General features: G+C 43.1%; 1 protein-coding gene across 1 annotated transcript in view; it reads left to right on the top strand.

Annotated features, from left to right (window-relative positions):
* LOC121281230 (sialic acid-binding Ig-like lectin 13) overlaps positions 1-10,854 on the top strand; it is a 65,704-nt gene extending 54,850 nt beyond the window's left edge. Inside the window, exons 8-10 of the mRNA XM_041194039.1 lie at positions 1,292-1,353; positions 5,657-5,857; positions 9,540-10,854. Coding sequence (XP_041049973.1) covers positions 1,292-1,353; positions 5,657-5,857; positions 9,540-9,704 — 428 coding nt within the window. The 3' untranslated portion in view covers positions 9,705-10,854. The remainder of the gene's footprint in view (positions 1-1,291; positions 1,354-5,656; positions 5,858-9,539) is intronic.
* Positions 10,855-16,130: the final 5,276 nt, after the last annotated feature.

Genomic DNA, 16,130 nt, shown 5'->3' with positions numbered 1-16,130 from the left:
TGTTGTTACAACTGACCAGTAACCCACCAGTTCTTCTATCACTTCAGTGCTTTGGTTTCAAACCCATTTATTTCTCGCTCAGCTGATATTCTTTGCCAATTCATTCATCCTTTTTTCCTTAACTATTTATCTTCCTTTGTAGCAATTTCTTTTGGATCATGTGACTGAATATTTCTCAGATCTACCAGTCACCAGTGCATCCGTTGGCAATTGATGGGCTTGCTGCTACTCATTGGCTTTGTCAGTGTAGACTGGAGTCAGTCCCTTGTTGCAACTGCTTCAATAGCCTCTCCTAACCCCATAACCTCTACCACTCAGAAGGAAAAGGACATTAGGTATATGGGGATCCTATCACTTCCAATTGTCCTTTCAAATCACACATTATCTTGACTGGGATGTATTGTGCATGTCAAAGCAGTCTGATTGATCGCCAACCTATCCATCGCCCTCAGCATCCACTTTCTTTACCACTGGCATACCATGGTGTGTACCATCAACAGGGACTCCTGACCCAACAGCAGTGCGGATGTACCTTCACCACACAGACTGCAGAAGTTCCACTGCCTTCTGCAGGGCAACTAAAGGTAGCATTTATGTCCACATCCGAAAGGATGATATAAGCAAAGAGATTTTGGCTCATCTCAACAGAAGAAAATTGTCACAAGCACATTGAGCAGTGCCCCATCAAGCCTATCCAGTACCATGTTGTCTCTCAGTAAGAACATTATAAACCTTGTGGCTGGTTTTCAATATGTCAATGTAATAGTTTCTTGGCCCACCAGGGAATATCTGCTATTTTTCACTTTGTGTTAATCATTAACTCCAGAGTTCTACGATTCGATGTCAATGGTCATTGAACTTTCTTTCTGAGGTTCAAAACGTTAAGGAAGAAAGAAGTGGCATTTATAGCGTCTTTCCTGTATACAGGTTGCCCAAAAATGCTTTATAGTCAATAAGTTGTAGTCACTGTTATAACACAGGAAACCCAGCATCAATTTGCACACATTGAGGTCTCACAAAGAGCAATGTGATAATAAACAAGTAACCTGATGTTGGTTGGGGGGGAGCTTTCATGGCATCATTTAAATCCACCTGAGTGGGCAGACAGGGCCTTAGTTTAATGTTTCATCGGAAGGATAGCAGCTCTGACAAATGCAGCATTCCCTCAGTACTGCACTGGAGTGTCAACATGACTTATGTGCTCAGTCCTTGGAGTGGGGCTTGATCCCATGAATTTCTGACAGAGACCAGAGAACTACAAAAGACAGATTCATCCTATTTTCTGTTACAGGAAAAAACCTAGAAAATGAGTCGCAACCAGTGCTCCACAATGAGACACAGGACTCAAAACAGGTTTGTGAAGATCTCGTTATACATACTTGTATCTTAGCTTACATCTCAGAGAGAAATATTTAGAGAGGAGTTGTATAATGGTATGGAATGGTCATAGCTCACTCCTGTTTCACCTATGGTCCCCAGTATTCTGACTGCTACATCCACTCACGCACATGAAGCTACCAGAGCTAGCACTTTCTTGCTGTTTCCTCTCCTCCTATTGCTGTCTAATGACCAACCTGATGATCATGAATAGAAATTTATTGCTGTAACACCGTGAAAAGTGGGGAAACAAAGATTTTGCACACAGCAAGCTTCCAGTAACAGCAGTGAACTAAATGACCAGATAATGTGCTCCTGGTGATGCTGGTTGAGGGATAAATATTGGCTAAGACATCAGAGGTGTGACCATACTCAGCGTATCTTGCAATCCAATGCCTGGCACCCTGGCAGCAGCCATGATGTCTTCATTCTGTGACATTCCACTGTACCATCTGCATTTGAGTCAGAAGAGACAAACTAGAGAATGGCTTCTTGGCAACAATGGCCATTCACTAATCACCTGGCTTGTATGGCAGCCCACAAACAGACGCAGGTGGGCAGCATGCATGTAGAAAAAGCCATGCTGCCACATGGAATGTGATAGAGCAGACCACTGGCATGCTGAAACAATGGCCTGATTTTTTAGGATTGCAGGGGCTTGGACCTTGCCATCCGAAGAGTCAGCGAGGAACACATTCCCACTGACTCCAATGGCCCTGAGGCCATTTTATGCTCTAACAAGCGTTGATTGACATAAGGCGGGACTTCTGCCTCACTCAGGAGGAAGTCCTGTCTTGGAGCGCTACCGGCCAATCAGATTGGCCAGCAACTCTCCGGTCACTCCGGGCACAGCGCTATGGTGGCTGAAAGTGGCACTGCAGGGAGCTGCCTGGCACTAAGTCCCAGGAACCAGAGGACAGGTAAGTGGCAGGGGTCCCAGGGCGGGGAGGGTAGACAAGGGCTGGGGGTTGCCAGGGAGGCAATCAGGTTTCGGGAGATAGGCCGGGGTGGGAGGAGGGAGGGCCAGAGGTCACCGGGTCCTAAGGGGAGGGTGCCCCCAGTCAGAAGGGGCCTTCCGATGGAGGCAAACCCCCACCCTCCCTGCCCAAGATTGAATTCAGTTTAATTCCAACCTTTCCCCCTACTGAGCCATCATTTGCCCGCTAGCCTAAAAATTGAGGCTAGGTGGGCAAAGACCCTTAAGTGGCCATTTAGTGGCCACTTAAGGGCCTTAACTGGGGCAAGGATGAGCTTCCCATTCAAGGCCCTGCCTGTCCCACCATAAAATCGCTACCAGCTCAGGGTGGGTGGGAATCCAGAATATCCCTTCCATGCAATTTCAAACCCCCGACCACCTCAGAACGTGCCAGGGGGTGGGGTGGAGGCGAGCATAAGATCTTAGCCAATATTTTTGCTGCCTGGACCGCTCTGGAAGAAACTACTGTAATCAGTAGAGCACGTGCTAAGATTTGTGATGGTCTGTTGCATGCTGCAGAACCTCACCATCACAAGGGCACAGCTCTTGACCCCGGTTATATGGTGACCAGCTGAGGAAGAAGAGGAGGAAGGCAGGAGGCCAGAAAGACAGGCTCATCCAATTGTGATACCAGTGAATGCAATCCCTATTCCCCATTCACTAACAGTCTCACATCGTACTTTTCTTCTGTTATTGACTATAGTGTCCACATATTGCAAAAATAAAAGCCATCACAAAATAAATATTCCAAATCAAATTTATAAATCAAAACATGCCATATTGCATTAAAACATTAACTAGTCACTCTTGTACATTCCCTTAGTGCCTGTCTTCCCTTTGCCTGTCCTAGTGCTCCCACACAGTGCTACCCCAGTGGCTGTTGGAAGGCTGTTGACTTTTGCTTGGGGAGACTGCAGATGGCCTTGCAGGACAACATTGTGCAGATTTGGCCCTAGATGGCCTGGCTTCGGACTATACCACCTTGTAATGGACAGCAGCAGTCTGGGCTGGCTGACAGGCAACACAGCAAGGGCACTGGAGGAGTGGCGATGATGGAGGACGAATACTGTCATCCTGAAAGTGGGCAGCAGCTTTGTGCTCCATGAAGCCACTGGCACTGAAAGTGGCATCGCAGCAATCCTAGCAATTTTTTGGAGGGCAGATTATTGGACTGCTGTGAGACCCTGCAAGCTTCTTTGAACACTGGCATCTGCAACTATGCTGGCAACAGTCGGAGTCTGCATGGCGCAAGCTCAGCTTGTATGATTATTTCAGCATGAGCTTCCACAGCAGCACTCAGATGGTGGGCAGCTTCTGTTTGTGCCATTGTGGAAGCTGAGATGGTGACCGTTAAGAGCCTGCATCACTAATGAGCTCACAAGTGTTCTCACCAAGTTAGCTACCACTTCCACGCTTGAAAAGGTGGGCTCGAAATTCAGTGCAAAGCCCTGTACCAAGCTGGTGCCAGATTCTTCCCTACCCCTTGATATTGTGTACAGGCTTTCTGAAAGACCTGCCAAAGCATCAGGCATCAGCCTTCTTCTCTAGACCACTCCAACCCGGTCCTCATCTGAGTTCTCTGCAACAGAACTCATGTGTAACTTCTCCCTCCAGCAGGCAGGCACCTATGTTAACCTTGTCACCCACCGTAGCTGTAGGCCACTCATGCCCGGTGACTCACCACATGAATAGGAACATAGGACTTTGGAGCAGAAGTAGGCCATTCGGCCCTTCATCCTGCTCCACCATTCAATAAGATCATGGTTGATTGATCTGATAGTGGCCTCAACTCCACTTTCTTGTCTGCCCCCCATTACCCTTAACAATCAAAAATCTGCCTAACTCCGCCTTGAATAAATTCGGTGGCCCAGCCTCCAGTGCTCTCTGGCGAAGAGAATTCCATATACCAATGACCTTTGGAAAGAAAAAAAATTCCTCACCTCCAACTTAAAAGGGAGATATTTTATTCTGAAACCTTGTCCCCTGGTTCTAGTCTCCCCACAGAGCTAAACTATCCCCTAACTTAATACGAGTATCACCATTTCAGATGGTGGCTATGAATGTGTTAGCAATGTTTCATCACTGCTTTCTTTCTGTTCACCTCTCTCTCTTCTACAGCCTGCTCAGGTTACAGCTTTCTGGCATCTGAGAGGAGTGTGGTGAGGCAGAGGGGGAATCAAGAGGTTTATCTTTAAATCCTCTGTAGTTCGTAAGCCAGGAGAGACTGTGGGATGAGGAAGGTAGGATGTGAAGGTAGGGATTAGGTCTGAGCATACCATCAACTTCAATGGTTTCAGACCCTCCTCTGGCCATGACCACAGCCATGACTACTCCAGTAATGGTCAGAACTTGTCTCTTCCATGGGGGTAAGAACATGCAGCCATGCCTATCAGCCACCACTTCGCTTCTGTTGTCTCCAGTTATAAGCCGCCTTGTCCTGCAAGACAGCAGAGCAGTGAGTGTGATGCAATGTGTTTGTTTGGGTGATGTGGCTGTCATGATTGAATAGCCATCAATATGTACAAGCTCTGAGATATAGGTGTGTGACTTGCAGCAGTAAAAAATGTGTGAGGGTGGGGTGAAGCTATGGAAGTGAGAACTAATTGAGCATCTGTGTGAAGATAATGGTGTAGTTGGTAGAATATGACATTTGAAAATGAGTTAAATTATGTCAACAGTGTGAAGTCACAGAAATGCTTGGGGCTAGACTAATGCCATTTGCTCCACAGCTATTTGCCCACATGACCTTCAGATAGCTTGTCTCAATGGCCTCCTGGCCTCCTCCAGCCAGGCCTTCAGTGTTGTGTCAGAGAACCTTGGAGCACAGTTCCTGTCCTGTGGCACTATAATTCAGTGTTCTTCTTGCTAACACTCTTTTGCAACCATTACTAGCACCTGCTCCAGTCAGAATGCACCTCCCTTTTAAGTGCTGCAGAGTGGCTTTAAGTGGTGCTTTAAGTGGCAGTAGCATCATATGGACTTGGCCCCCCTGCTGAGGCATGCAGCTACTCAGCAGCACATTTAGAACTGGCAGCATGATACTCTCATGCAAATTGGAAGCTAAGGATAAGGGGTAATTACATATCGTAACACCCCTGTTTTTAGGCCCTCTCCAATTTTATGGCCAGAGACTCTCACCCAATTTTCTGATATTGTTCAGCTGCTTTTCACCCTTAAAGTGACTGAAATCAATTGATAAAAATTATGGTAAGGCTATTGGAAACAGTGTCTTTCCAATTATATGGCTGCTTAAAAAAAAACCTTTTCTTTTAAAAAAAGTTGTTACCAAGGTCTCATTGGCAGGGCAACCAGACGAACATTTCCACCACCAACAAAGTATATGAGAACTTCTGCATGAGCGGAAGTCCGGCTGAGAAACGGGGTGCTCCGAAGAGGAATTCTGCAGGTGCTTTGGTATATGCTTCCATAAAGTTTGACAAAAAACCTAAGGGCTTGGATCTAGAAAATTCCAACTCAGAACAAGCGATATGTAGTGGCATCCAGGTAAATTCATTTACATAGAATTTTACAGCACAGAAACAGGCCATTCAGCCTGACAGGTCTAACCCAATGTTTCTGCTCCATGCAGACCTCCTCCCACCCTATTTCATCTCACCCTATTAGCATATCCTTCTTGTCCTTTCTTCTTCATGTAGCTTTTCTAACTTCCCTTTAAATGCATTGACGCTAATCGCTTTAAGCATTCCATATGGTAACAAATTCCATATTCTCAGCATTATCTTAGCAGTGAAATTTCTTCTGGGTTTCTTTGTGGATTTATTTGTGATTATCTTACATTTATGGCCCCTAGATTTGGACTTCCCAGCAAGTGGGAACATCTTCTCTCCAAATTACCCATTGAACCCTTTCATTATTTAAAGACCTCTACTAGGTCATGTCTTGGTATTCTCTTTTCTAGAGAAGAGAGTTCCTGCCTGCTCATTCTTTACCAACATTTATGACTTCTCAATACTAGTATTACTCCTGTAAATCTTTTTTGCACCTTCACCAGTGTTCAATATCCTATCTGCAAAATGGAATCTAGAATGATGCACATTACCCCAAGTGTGGGCTAATCAAGGTTCCTTACAAATTTAACATAACTTCTCTGGTTTTGAATTCTGTCCCTTTGGAAATTAACCCCATTGCTTTGTAAGCAGCTTTATGACCTAACAAACCTGAGTTGCTATTATTTTTGAATCTGAACCCTCATCGCTTTGTACCTCTACCCTTGTTTTGATTCTTATTTTCCAAGTATATGGTCTCCTTATTCCTGCAACCAGAATGCACAATTTTGCACTTATCTACACTGAAAGTCATTTGCCATTTATATGACCATTTTGCAAGTTTCTACAAGCCTTTTCTTGGATGTTACAGTCCTCTTCAGTATTAACTAAATCCCAATTTGGTGTCATCAACCAATTTTGATATAGCATTCTCATTCACGACCCCCCCCCCACCACAACAAATCATTTATGCGTCTGGTGAGCGACAGTGTTCCCTTTTGTCATCCTCTCCTTTATTGCCTCTGTGTTTAACATGTGCCTTTTCATGTAGTTCGATCCTTATCCTTATCTCCTTACTCATCCAGGGATTTCCATTATTGGCTAGTTTGTTCTTGATTTTTAGTGGAATGTATTTCTTCTGAAACCAGTTGATCATTGTTTTAAATATTTCCCTTTTCTTTGTAAAGATAAAATTAATTTGCTTTGAGCAATGTTGCTGAGAGCTTTATTCTACATTTTGAAGCTAATACATATCAGATAGCTGGCGATGCAAGTGAACAGAGGGCTATATGTTTTGTACCTTTTGTTTATTGAAGGTGCTACCGACAAGAGTAGAGTTAATGGCAGTAACACTGAGACATGCTCCAGGACCGGGACATTCCCAAGGGAGGGATGACTGCCCATTTGTTGATATATCCCTCTCTTCGTACCAATACAGAAAGCTAGCTAGGAATGTCTTAAAGAAAGAAAGAGTAGAGAGATGGAAAGAATTTCAAATCTTGGGACCCATGGGCAGCTGAGGAACATCCACAAATGGTAGGGCGAAGTAAGCAGGTGATACACAAAAGATCAGCGTTGAGCAGAGTGTTCTCGGAGAGTTGTTGTGCTTGTTATGATGTGGCAGGTGGTATTTGTCAGGCTGACCAAATCCACAAGGGAAACTTGGCCACACTATCACAACAATTTTGCAATTTGTATTTATTACCTTGTTACCTCCTTAGGCTTGTGCACTGAAGTCAGCAGTAACGATTCAACCACCACCTTTAGAGATTTTACAGATTAAATTAAAACATTTATTAACAAAAGGAAAAAAACTTAAACACACACAAGATTACAGTTACACAGTTATAGCTGTTCCCAAAATTTTTACTTAACCAGACTCCCAACTATACATTCCCTTTAAGGCAACAGTTCAAATAGATCCCAAATCTATAAAATCATCCAGTAATATTACCACAAGCACCAATTGGACAATGGAATTCCAAAGGCTTTTAACACAATGTTGGAACAGCAAACTTCTTCAGGGTGGCTAGAGGCTTTCTCCCCCAAGTCTGTTTCACACAGTCACTTTTCAAGATCTCACATGGCCACAACTCACATAGCCTTCCATCTGTCTTTATGTTTATTTTATCCCTTTTGATTTGTAAATTTGCCTTTAGAAGTTACTTTTCCCAGAATATAAAAAAGTTTCATAGGGAGAATTTTCTCCCTGTCAGTGGGCATGGTTGGGAGCAGGTGCGGGCAGGTGCGGTGAGGATTGCCACCCACACTTGGCTCTGCACCACCAATTAAAGCCTGCCCAGCGTGACACACGGCCGGTAGTGCTCAATGCCCCCTGTGTGGGCGGGATGGAAGAGGGAGAATCAGATCTTGCGCTCTTTAGTGCATGCGCATGAAAGACCACAGAAATCTCCCTGAGGCACGGAGCTGCCTCAGAGAGATTAAGTTCGTATTGAAATATTTAAATAAAGAAAGGTAAAAATTATTTAGACATGTCCCTCATGTGACAGTGCCACATGAGCTGGGACGTGTTTATGAAATGTGAATAAATAATTTATTTATTTAATAAAACATTCAGAAAACCTCATCCTGTGGATGAGGTTTCCTGAAAAACGTGAAGGCTGCTTGGGCTCTTCACCTGCCCACCAATCGTAAGGTTGGACGGGCAGCATTGATAATTATGTTAATTGTTTTTTTATTGGCCTTAACAGGCCTTTGACAGTTTGGCGGGCGCGCAGCCACCTCTGGCGGCACACACGCCAAACAAAAATCTGAATGACAGGATGTATGCCTGATGTCATCATGTGTCATTTTCCTGGCCCCACACGCCGATGTGAAAATTCTGGCCTATGTTCTTATTGTAGCCAGCACTTTGGGAAAAATCAACATAATACCCCAGTCTTATTTATCTTGCTAGTTGTAAATATTTTCCATGTCCTTTTGAAAATCAAACACGTCTCCATTTATCTGAAAATGCAAATTCCATTCACACGGTCTCCACTAAGACCTCACCCTAGCTTACTCATCTCCATTTCAAATGCCTGTTTTACACCTCACGCCTATGATAATTTAAACCTTATAGTCTAGCTGTCCCTAGTTTAATCAAGTTAGCCACACACACAGAACCGTACACATAAGGCTGCTTTAAAGTATCCCACAATAATATTAGGAAAAATATGATAGTTCCTTGACATGCTGAAAGCAGTTATGAAGAGAAGGAGGGATAAGGCTGTGAAGATTTGAACACAAGGGTGATCATTGTGAAATCAAGCTGGACCAGGAGCTATTTTTTTTCATTCATGGGATGTGGACATCACTGGCTAGGCCAACATTTATTGCCCATCCTTAATTGCCCTTGAGAAGGTGGTGGTGAGCTGCCTTCTTGAACTGCGGCAGTCATGTAGATCAACGAGTACAGTGGAAGAGTGAGTGGGACTTGGTGCAAGTTAGAATGAAAGCAGTTTAAGTTTTGGATGAGCTTAAGTTTACAGAGGATGGAAGATGGAAGGCCATGCTGCCAGGAGAACATTGGAATACACACATCTGGAGGTAACTTAAGAATTGTTGTGGGTTTCAGCAGCCAGTGGGCTCTGACAGAGGCACAAAGGGGACAGGTTTCATTTGACAGAACGGAATATTCATTTCTACAGATCTAAATAATTTTATCATCCTTTCAACAGGACAATCAAGTTGCTGAATTCACTGACAGCGCTGTGTATGAGAATGTGGACATGTATAAAGCCAGCAGTGTGGAAACAACAGTTAACAGAAAGGATTCAGAAGATCCCATACTATATGCCTGCGTAGTTTTTAAAGGACAATCTGCACAATCAGCAAAGACCTAAGCACAGCAAACTGTAAATGGTGTCATATGGGAAAATATGACCAGAATTTGTTAAGATAATTGGATTTTCATCAATGTCATACTTCGGAAAATGCTTCTCCCATGTTCTGTGAATTTACTTTTGCTTCTTTCTCAGAATGTCGGAATCGTTGGCAAGTTTGCTTTTATTGTCTATTCCCAGTTGCCCCAATGTGGGCCTATCCTTGATAATCTGCAGTCCTTATGGTTTTGATGCTCTCCGGAGTGGTGCTACATAGGGAGTTCCAGGATACTGAGCCTGAACTGCTGAAGGAACAAACATGTATGCGCAAGCCAGGAGCCAGGATGGTGTGTGCCCTGGAAGGCCTCAAAGGGGATATTGCTGCTCATAAAATGACAGCCATAAGGGCATTCAACTGAGTGTTACAATGAAAAAAAGTTAGTCAGGGTTCCTGCTCTCAAAGGTGCTCCAGTGACCCCTGCTGGGTGAGGACAGGATAGACCCTCTGTTCCATTGAGAGAGACAGACACATGTAGACTGAGAGAGACACGGACTGAGAGAGAGAGAGCTAGACCAAGTGAAAGATACTGCAGAGAGAGTGACAGGGTGAGACAGCCAGAGAGGCAAGGAGAAGCAGAAACAAGAAAAGAGATTACAGAAACAGAGAGAGAGAGACAGGGAGAAAGAGACACAAGAGAGAGCAACAGACAGAGTCAAAGATAGAGGGAAAGATATAGGAGCATTGGAATAGATACATCTGGAGGTAACATAAGAATTGGTGAGAGTTTCAGCAAACAATGGGCTCTGACAGGGGCAGAGATGGGAGAGATTTCTTTTTACAGAACAGCATTTTTATTTCTACAGACTTAACTAATTTTATCATCCTATCAGCAGGGCAATCGCGTTGCTGAATTCAGTGAGAGAGAAAGACAGAGAGCAATGTAACCTTGAAGCAGTGGCACACACTTAAAGCACCTCAGGCTCCTGAAATCTCATTAGAGTGGGTGGCGGCAGTCTGGGCCTAATTGGCAGACCACTTTGGTTCCCCTGCCAACTAGGCCCAAAGGTGCCTGCTCAAAGGACATTCAATTTATCACTGGCATGATAACAGAACTTATGGAAAGAGAAAAATGCTTGAGATTCCTGATAGCTTCAATTTGATAAAATAATAAATCACAGCCACATCATTTGTTTATTTTCAGGACTGTGCCCTGAGTCTTACTGAAATGAAAGAATATCTGGAACAAAACTGGGCAACGTGTGCGTGTGTGTGTGGATTTTTTCTCTCCTCCCTGCTAGGCTGCATTTTGTTGACTCTCCAATAAGGAGAGTTGCTGAGAAGAAATCCCTGCTTGTTTAAGGGCTTGTTAATGACAGTTGAGGGCCCATTGAACGCCTATGTCAGGAGGCACGTGTGGGCCTCTATCACTCCCTGGGTCAGAAAGCGGTGTGTCCGGTTTGCCAACTCTTGTCTAATGCATTCCCGGAGGAAATTGTCACATGATCCTCCCACCTCCAGTCACTCCACCCCTCAAAATTCTACCTCTGCTCAACTGCCATGCCCATCCTCATGGGGTACTGCCCTTCCACACTGATTGGTAAAGCGAACTCTGCAGAAATTGTTGCGCATTTGGCTGATTTTTGATTGTCATTCAAGTGGCCCCTCTCAGAATGTTCAATATTTTACATTTACATTTAGTGACACCACCCAGTGTAATTATTCAGATTTCTAATTACATCACCAGGAACCGGGGTGGGGGGGGTGCGGGATTCACAACCAGCACTTTACCTGGACGGTGTTATTTGAATGGGGCTGTACAAGGGGTCCAATGCTGAGGCTCTTCCATTGTACAATTTGGTGGGATGTTAACTATAACCCTGCCACCTACAAACACTTTCAGGAGAAACGGTGAGACACCCTTTCCCTCCGTGTGCAAAATGAGAATTATTGAAGAAGTGTAATGTGTCATTTGATGCAACCAGGCTGACCGGACTTTTGGAGTTCTCTACATAGTAAGTACAAAACTCAACATTGCATGGAACTCCAACACAGCCCAGCACTAATGCAGCACTAACACACAACAAATAGAGTGCTAACAGCACACTAACACAGGATTAGTACAGCACTAACACAGGATTAACATGGCATTAACACAGTGCTCACACCACATGAACACAAGGTTAACACAGCACTACCACAGGGCTAACATAATGCCAGCACAGGACTGGCACAGCAGCAACACAGGAATAACACAGCACTAATGTCATAATTACACCACCCTAACACAGGACTAAGACCATAATACGGCAGTGCTAACAAAGAACTAACATGGCCATAATGGAGCATTAATACAGAACTAATGCAGGGTCATCACTGGATGAACATCTCACTGATGCAGTGCTAGTGCAGGACTAAGGCAGCACTAAATCATGACTAACACAGCACTACCACTGGTCTAAAACATGACAAACAGAGGGCTAGCAGCACCCCCTCAAAGGTCTAACACCGGACTAAGGCAGTACTAACACGGAATTAATAGGACTTTCAGGAAGACTAACACTGCATGAACGTATCGCTAATGCACAACTAAATCAGAAATTAACAGAGCACAAGTACAGCGTTGGTGTTAGGCTGGGAGCATGTCTATTTATTCAATTGTAGGTCAAAATTACAAGAGCACAATCAATACATGGAAACATTATAATACACGTGTGGGAATTCTAGCTTCAATTTGAGAAAATAATAAATCACAGCCACATCATTTGTTTATTTTCAGGACTGTATTTCTTTGACCCGAGTCTTACTGAAATGAAACAATTTCTGGAACTAAATCGGGCAACGTGTGTGTGTGGACGGATTTTTTCTCTCTTCCCTGCTAGGCTGCATTTTGTTGACTCTCCAATAAGGAGAGTTGTTTAAAAGAAATCCCTGCTTGTTAAGGGCTTGTTAACAACAGTGCAGGGCAATTTCTCTATCTGCAACTCCTTTTCTTCCTCTATATACATCAATTTTACTGTTTCTAGCTGGATTGCTGGCATCTAGGTCTGATTTAAAGGGCATGTAACTTTCCTGGGATAGTGCCATCTGAAATCTCAAAGAAAACAAGTCATTGGGATTCAGAGAATTTCAGGAATTCCTCCATTTGTGTGAAAGAATGCCATCAGTCATTTACTTCAATGCTGGCCTTTCACATTCACGGAAGGACGATCAGTAATGGGAGATCATGGGGAAAAATGCCATGCGGCAGTTCTAACAAAACAACTTAGATGTCAACTCATCTGCTTTCTCCACAGATGCTGAATAATCCCTAACAATCCCCTATTTCCCCTTCAGATGTCCATTCCAGATTTCGTTTAAGGTTTCAATACACCTCTGTCTCTTTACCAAAACATATTCAATGATTTAGTGACCCAAAGTCCTCCAGCTTTTCATCTTCATGGCGACCTAGGTGCAAACAATGGAACTTTTCACACAGAATTACACACAATGTACAGCACAGAAGCAGGCCATCCAGCCCAACTACACTGGCCTTGATGCATCATATGAACCTCCAACTACCCCTCCATAAGGGAAAATCCGGTAAAAATTTGAAATGAAGGGTGCAGGTAAAACCTGTCCGAACTGGTCTTACCTTAAAATGGAACTCCAGTACTACAGGTGCCAGTATTACTGATTTTTACTGGGATTTGCAAATTTTGAACTGAGTTTTCCTTCACTTAACATATAGTCCTTTCTCCTTCATGTGTTTATCTAACTTCCCCTTCAATGCTTCTATGTTATTCATCTCAACTACTTGTGGTAGCAAGTTCCACATTCTAATCACTCTCTTGGTACAATAAATTCCTTCAGTGGCTGTATTAGTGACTACCACATTTGTATGACACCTAGTTGAACCTGGTTAGTTTAATTTACCCGGCCCCTTCCTATTTGATTAATCATTGTGATTAATCATTAACCATCGTGGCTGTTTTGTCACTACATTAGCACCATCCCTATTTAGATGTTGCCCATTCATGTTGAAGCCTATCAGAGCTGGTGCCAATGTCCAAAAAAGTGGAATCCCTCTTCCTATGCCCATAAATTTGCCCATGCATTGATTTATGTTCCTGTCCTTCTAGCATGTGACTGGGGAAGTAATCCTGAGCTTAATACCCAATAAATCCTGTTCCTTAACTTCTGACCTAATCTCCTAAATCCACTCGGTATGATTTCAGGTCTTTGCATCTATCATTAGATTCCCCCAGGAACCATGATGATCAATAACCCTCCCTTGCGATTGCAAAATCTTTCTCTGAGATCATGATGGTTGGCTTCACGTTAGGGGTATTTTTGTTTTGAAGTGAAGGGCTATGACCCCTTGTGCTAGTTGCCAAGGAGAAAATAGTAAGAAAGAGATAATTAGTAGGGGAAAACAAGAAAGCCTTACATTCATATTGCACCTCTCATGATCTCAGTACATTTCAAAAGCATTTGCGAACAATGAAGTACTTTTGATATGTAGTCACTATCATGCAGCTAATTTGGACACATTGAGATCCCACAAACAGCAATGAAACAATGAGCATGTCCTTTTTAATTGATGTTCATTGAGGGATATTGCCCGGATTTTGGGGAACTCTCCTGCTTTTTATTCAATAATGGTTATGTCCATCTGAGAAGGCTGACAGGGTTTCAATTTAATATCTCATCCAAAAGACAGCACCTCTGACACTGCAACACTCCCTCAGTATCACACCAAAGTGTCAGCCTGGGAAGTGTTTCAGCACTGCTGCAGTTGTCTTCAACTCCATAGGGTGAAGGAGTGAGGGGAAGAGGTGCTCTTCCAGTGCTCTTACAACCTTCTCCCAACCTCCCTCCCCATTGCATAGTGCACATAGGATGATGTTGGGAGCAGATTGGGACTGAACTCAGCTATAATGCCTCCTGTAGTTGAATGGCCTCCTGCCGCCTAACCTTAAACTACTAATTAACATCATTATCTCCTTCACTCTTTTCAAACTGTACCATGGATCCAGAATCTAGATGCAGATTTCTCAATAAAATAATATGCAAGGATTCTGAGTTCTGAACCTTGGCTCAGTTGGTAGCACTCTTGTCACGGTATCCAAAGGCTTCAAGTTCAAATGCTACTCCTTAAGTGTAATAATCTAACTGATGCTCCAATACAGGGCTGGGGAAGTGCTGCACTGTTGGTGATGCGATCTTTTGGATGAGATGTTAAACTGAGGCGGTATTTGCCCATTCCAGTGGATGTAAAAGATTTCATGGCACTATTTTGAAGAAGAGCAGGGGTGTTACTCAGAGTCATGGCCAATGTTTATCCCTCAATCGACCTCACAGAATCAGATTCTCTTGTCATCATCACATTGCTATTTGCAGGAGTTTGCTTGTGTGCAGCTTGGCTGCCATAATTCACGCTTTACAACAGTGACCATACTTCAAAACATACTTCATTGGCTGTAAATCATTTTGTTTACATCTGATGGTAGTGAGAAGTCTTTCTTTTATGAGCGCTGAGAATATTTACTCGTCATATTTGTAAAAAAAATGATCAAAGTTACTTCTAGAAAACAGTTATCTGTAAAGCAGAATTATATGATACACTCAAGCAGTTTTGGACTCTGTAATAAACTGGCAAAAAAATGCAAAACCATTAATTTTTGATTAATCTCAGCATGAACAAAATTTTTTAAAAACGCAAATAATATATTTCAAATCCTTGTTTCTTATTTCCAGCCAAATGTTAGTGTTAGATATATATAAATATATCTGCTTGAAAAGGAACAAAAAATACAGGGCTATGGGAAAAAGCAAGGAAGTAGGACTATTTAAATAGCCATTTTTAAAAGACAGCAGAGGCATAATGGGCCAAATAGCCTTCCTCTGTGTAGTAGACTTCTATGATTCCATGATGTTGCAGAATTGTTCCTGTGCCACAGCTATTTTCTACTTAATTTATTTTGTTTTGTGAATTTTATTAGTTTATTATTTTATTACTTACATCTTTGCCCCTAGCTCCTTTTCCCAATTCATCCAGCTTGGGGACACATTCTAAACTGGTGGCTGTGGTTCAGTGGGAACACTGTCCAGATGAAGTGAGTGATGCCTGTGTTACAATCCAGATACCCATCCAATTCCTTTTACTACTCACTGCAAAAGCAAAAATCAGGCTTCCAAGCAAGCCCACGATCCCTGTGAGAATTTGATATAGAGCTGCCTCACAGTTAACAGGCACCCTGGCTATTGTTGGGGAATGCACTGGGCATAATGCACCCTACCTCACAAAGAGGGGCAGTGCAGGGTATTTGTTATTTTCTAGGTTATACAGAGCTCTATGAAATCGGTTAAAATTCATTGAAAACTATATTCTGCTCATTCAAAAATTTCATGTAAAATAAACTCAGTTTCTGGCTTTCTAATTGCCTTGTCTGTCTGGAGTAATAACT

The sequence above is a fragment of the Carcharodon carcharias genome, chromosome 8 (genome assembly GCF_017639515.1).
Source record: "Carcharodon carcharias isolate sCarCar2 chromosome 8, sCarCar2.pri, whole genome shotgun sequence".
NCBI lineage: Eukaryota > Metazoa > Chordata > Chondrichthyes > Lamniformes > Lamnidae > Carcharodon > Carcharodon carcharias.
The sequence above is the reverse complement of the archived record's forward strand: the minus strand, read 5'-3'. Positions and strand labels throughout refer to the sequence as shown.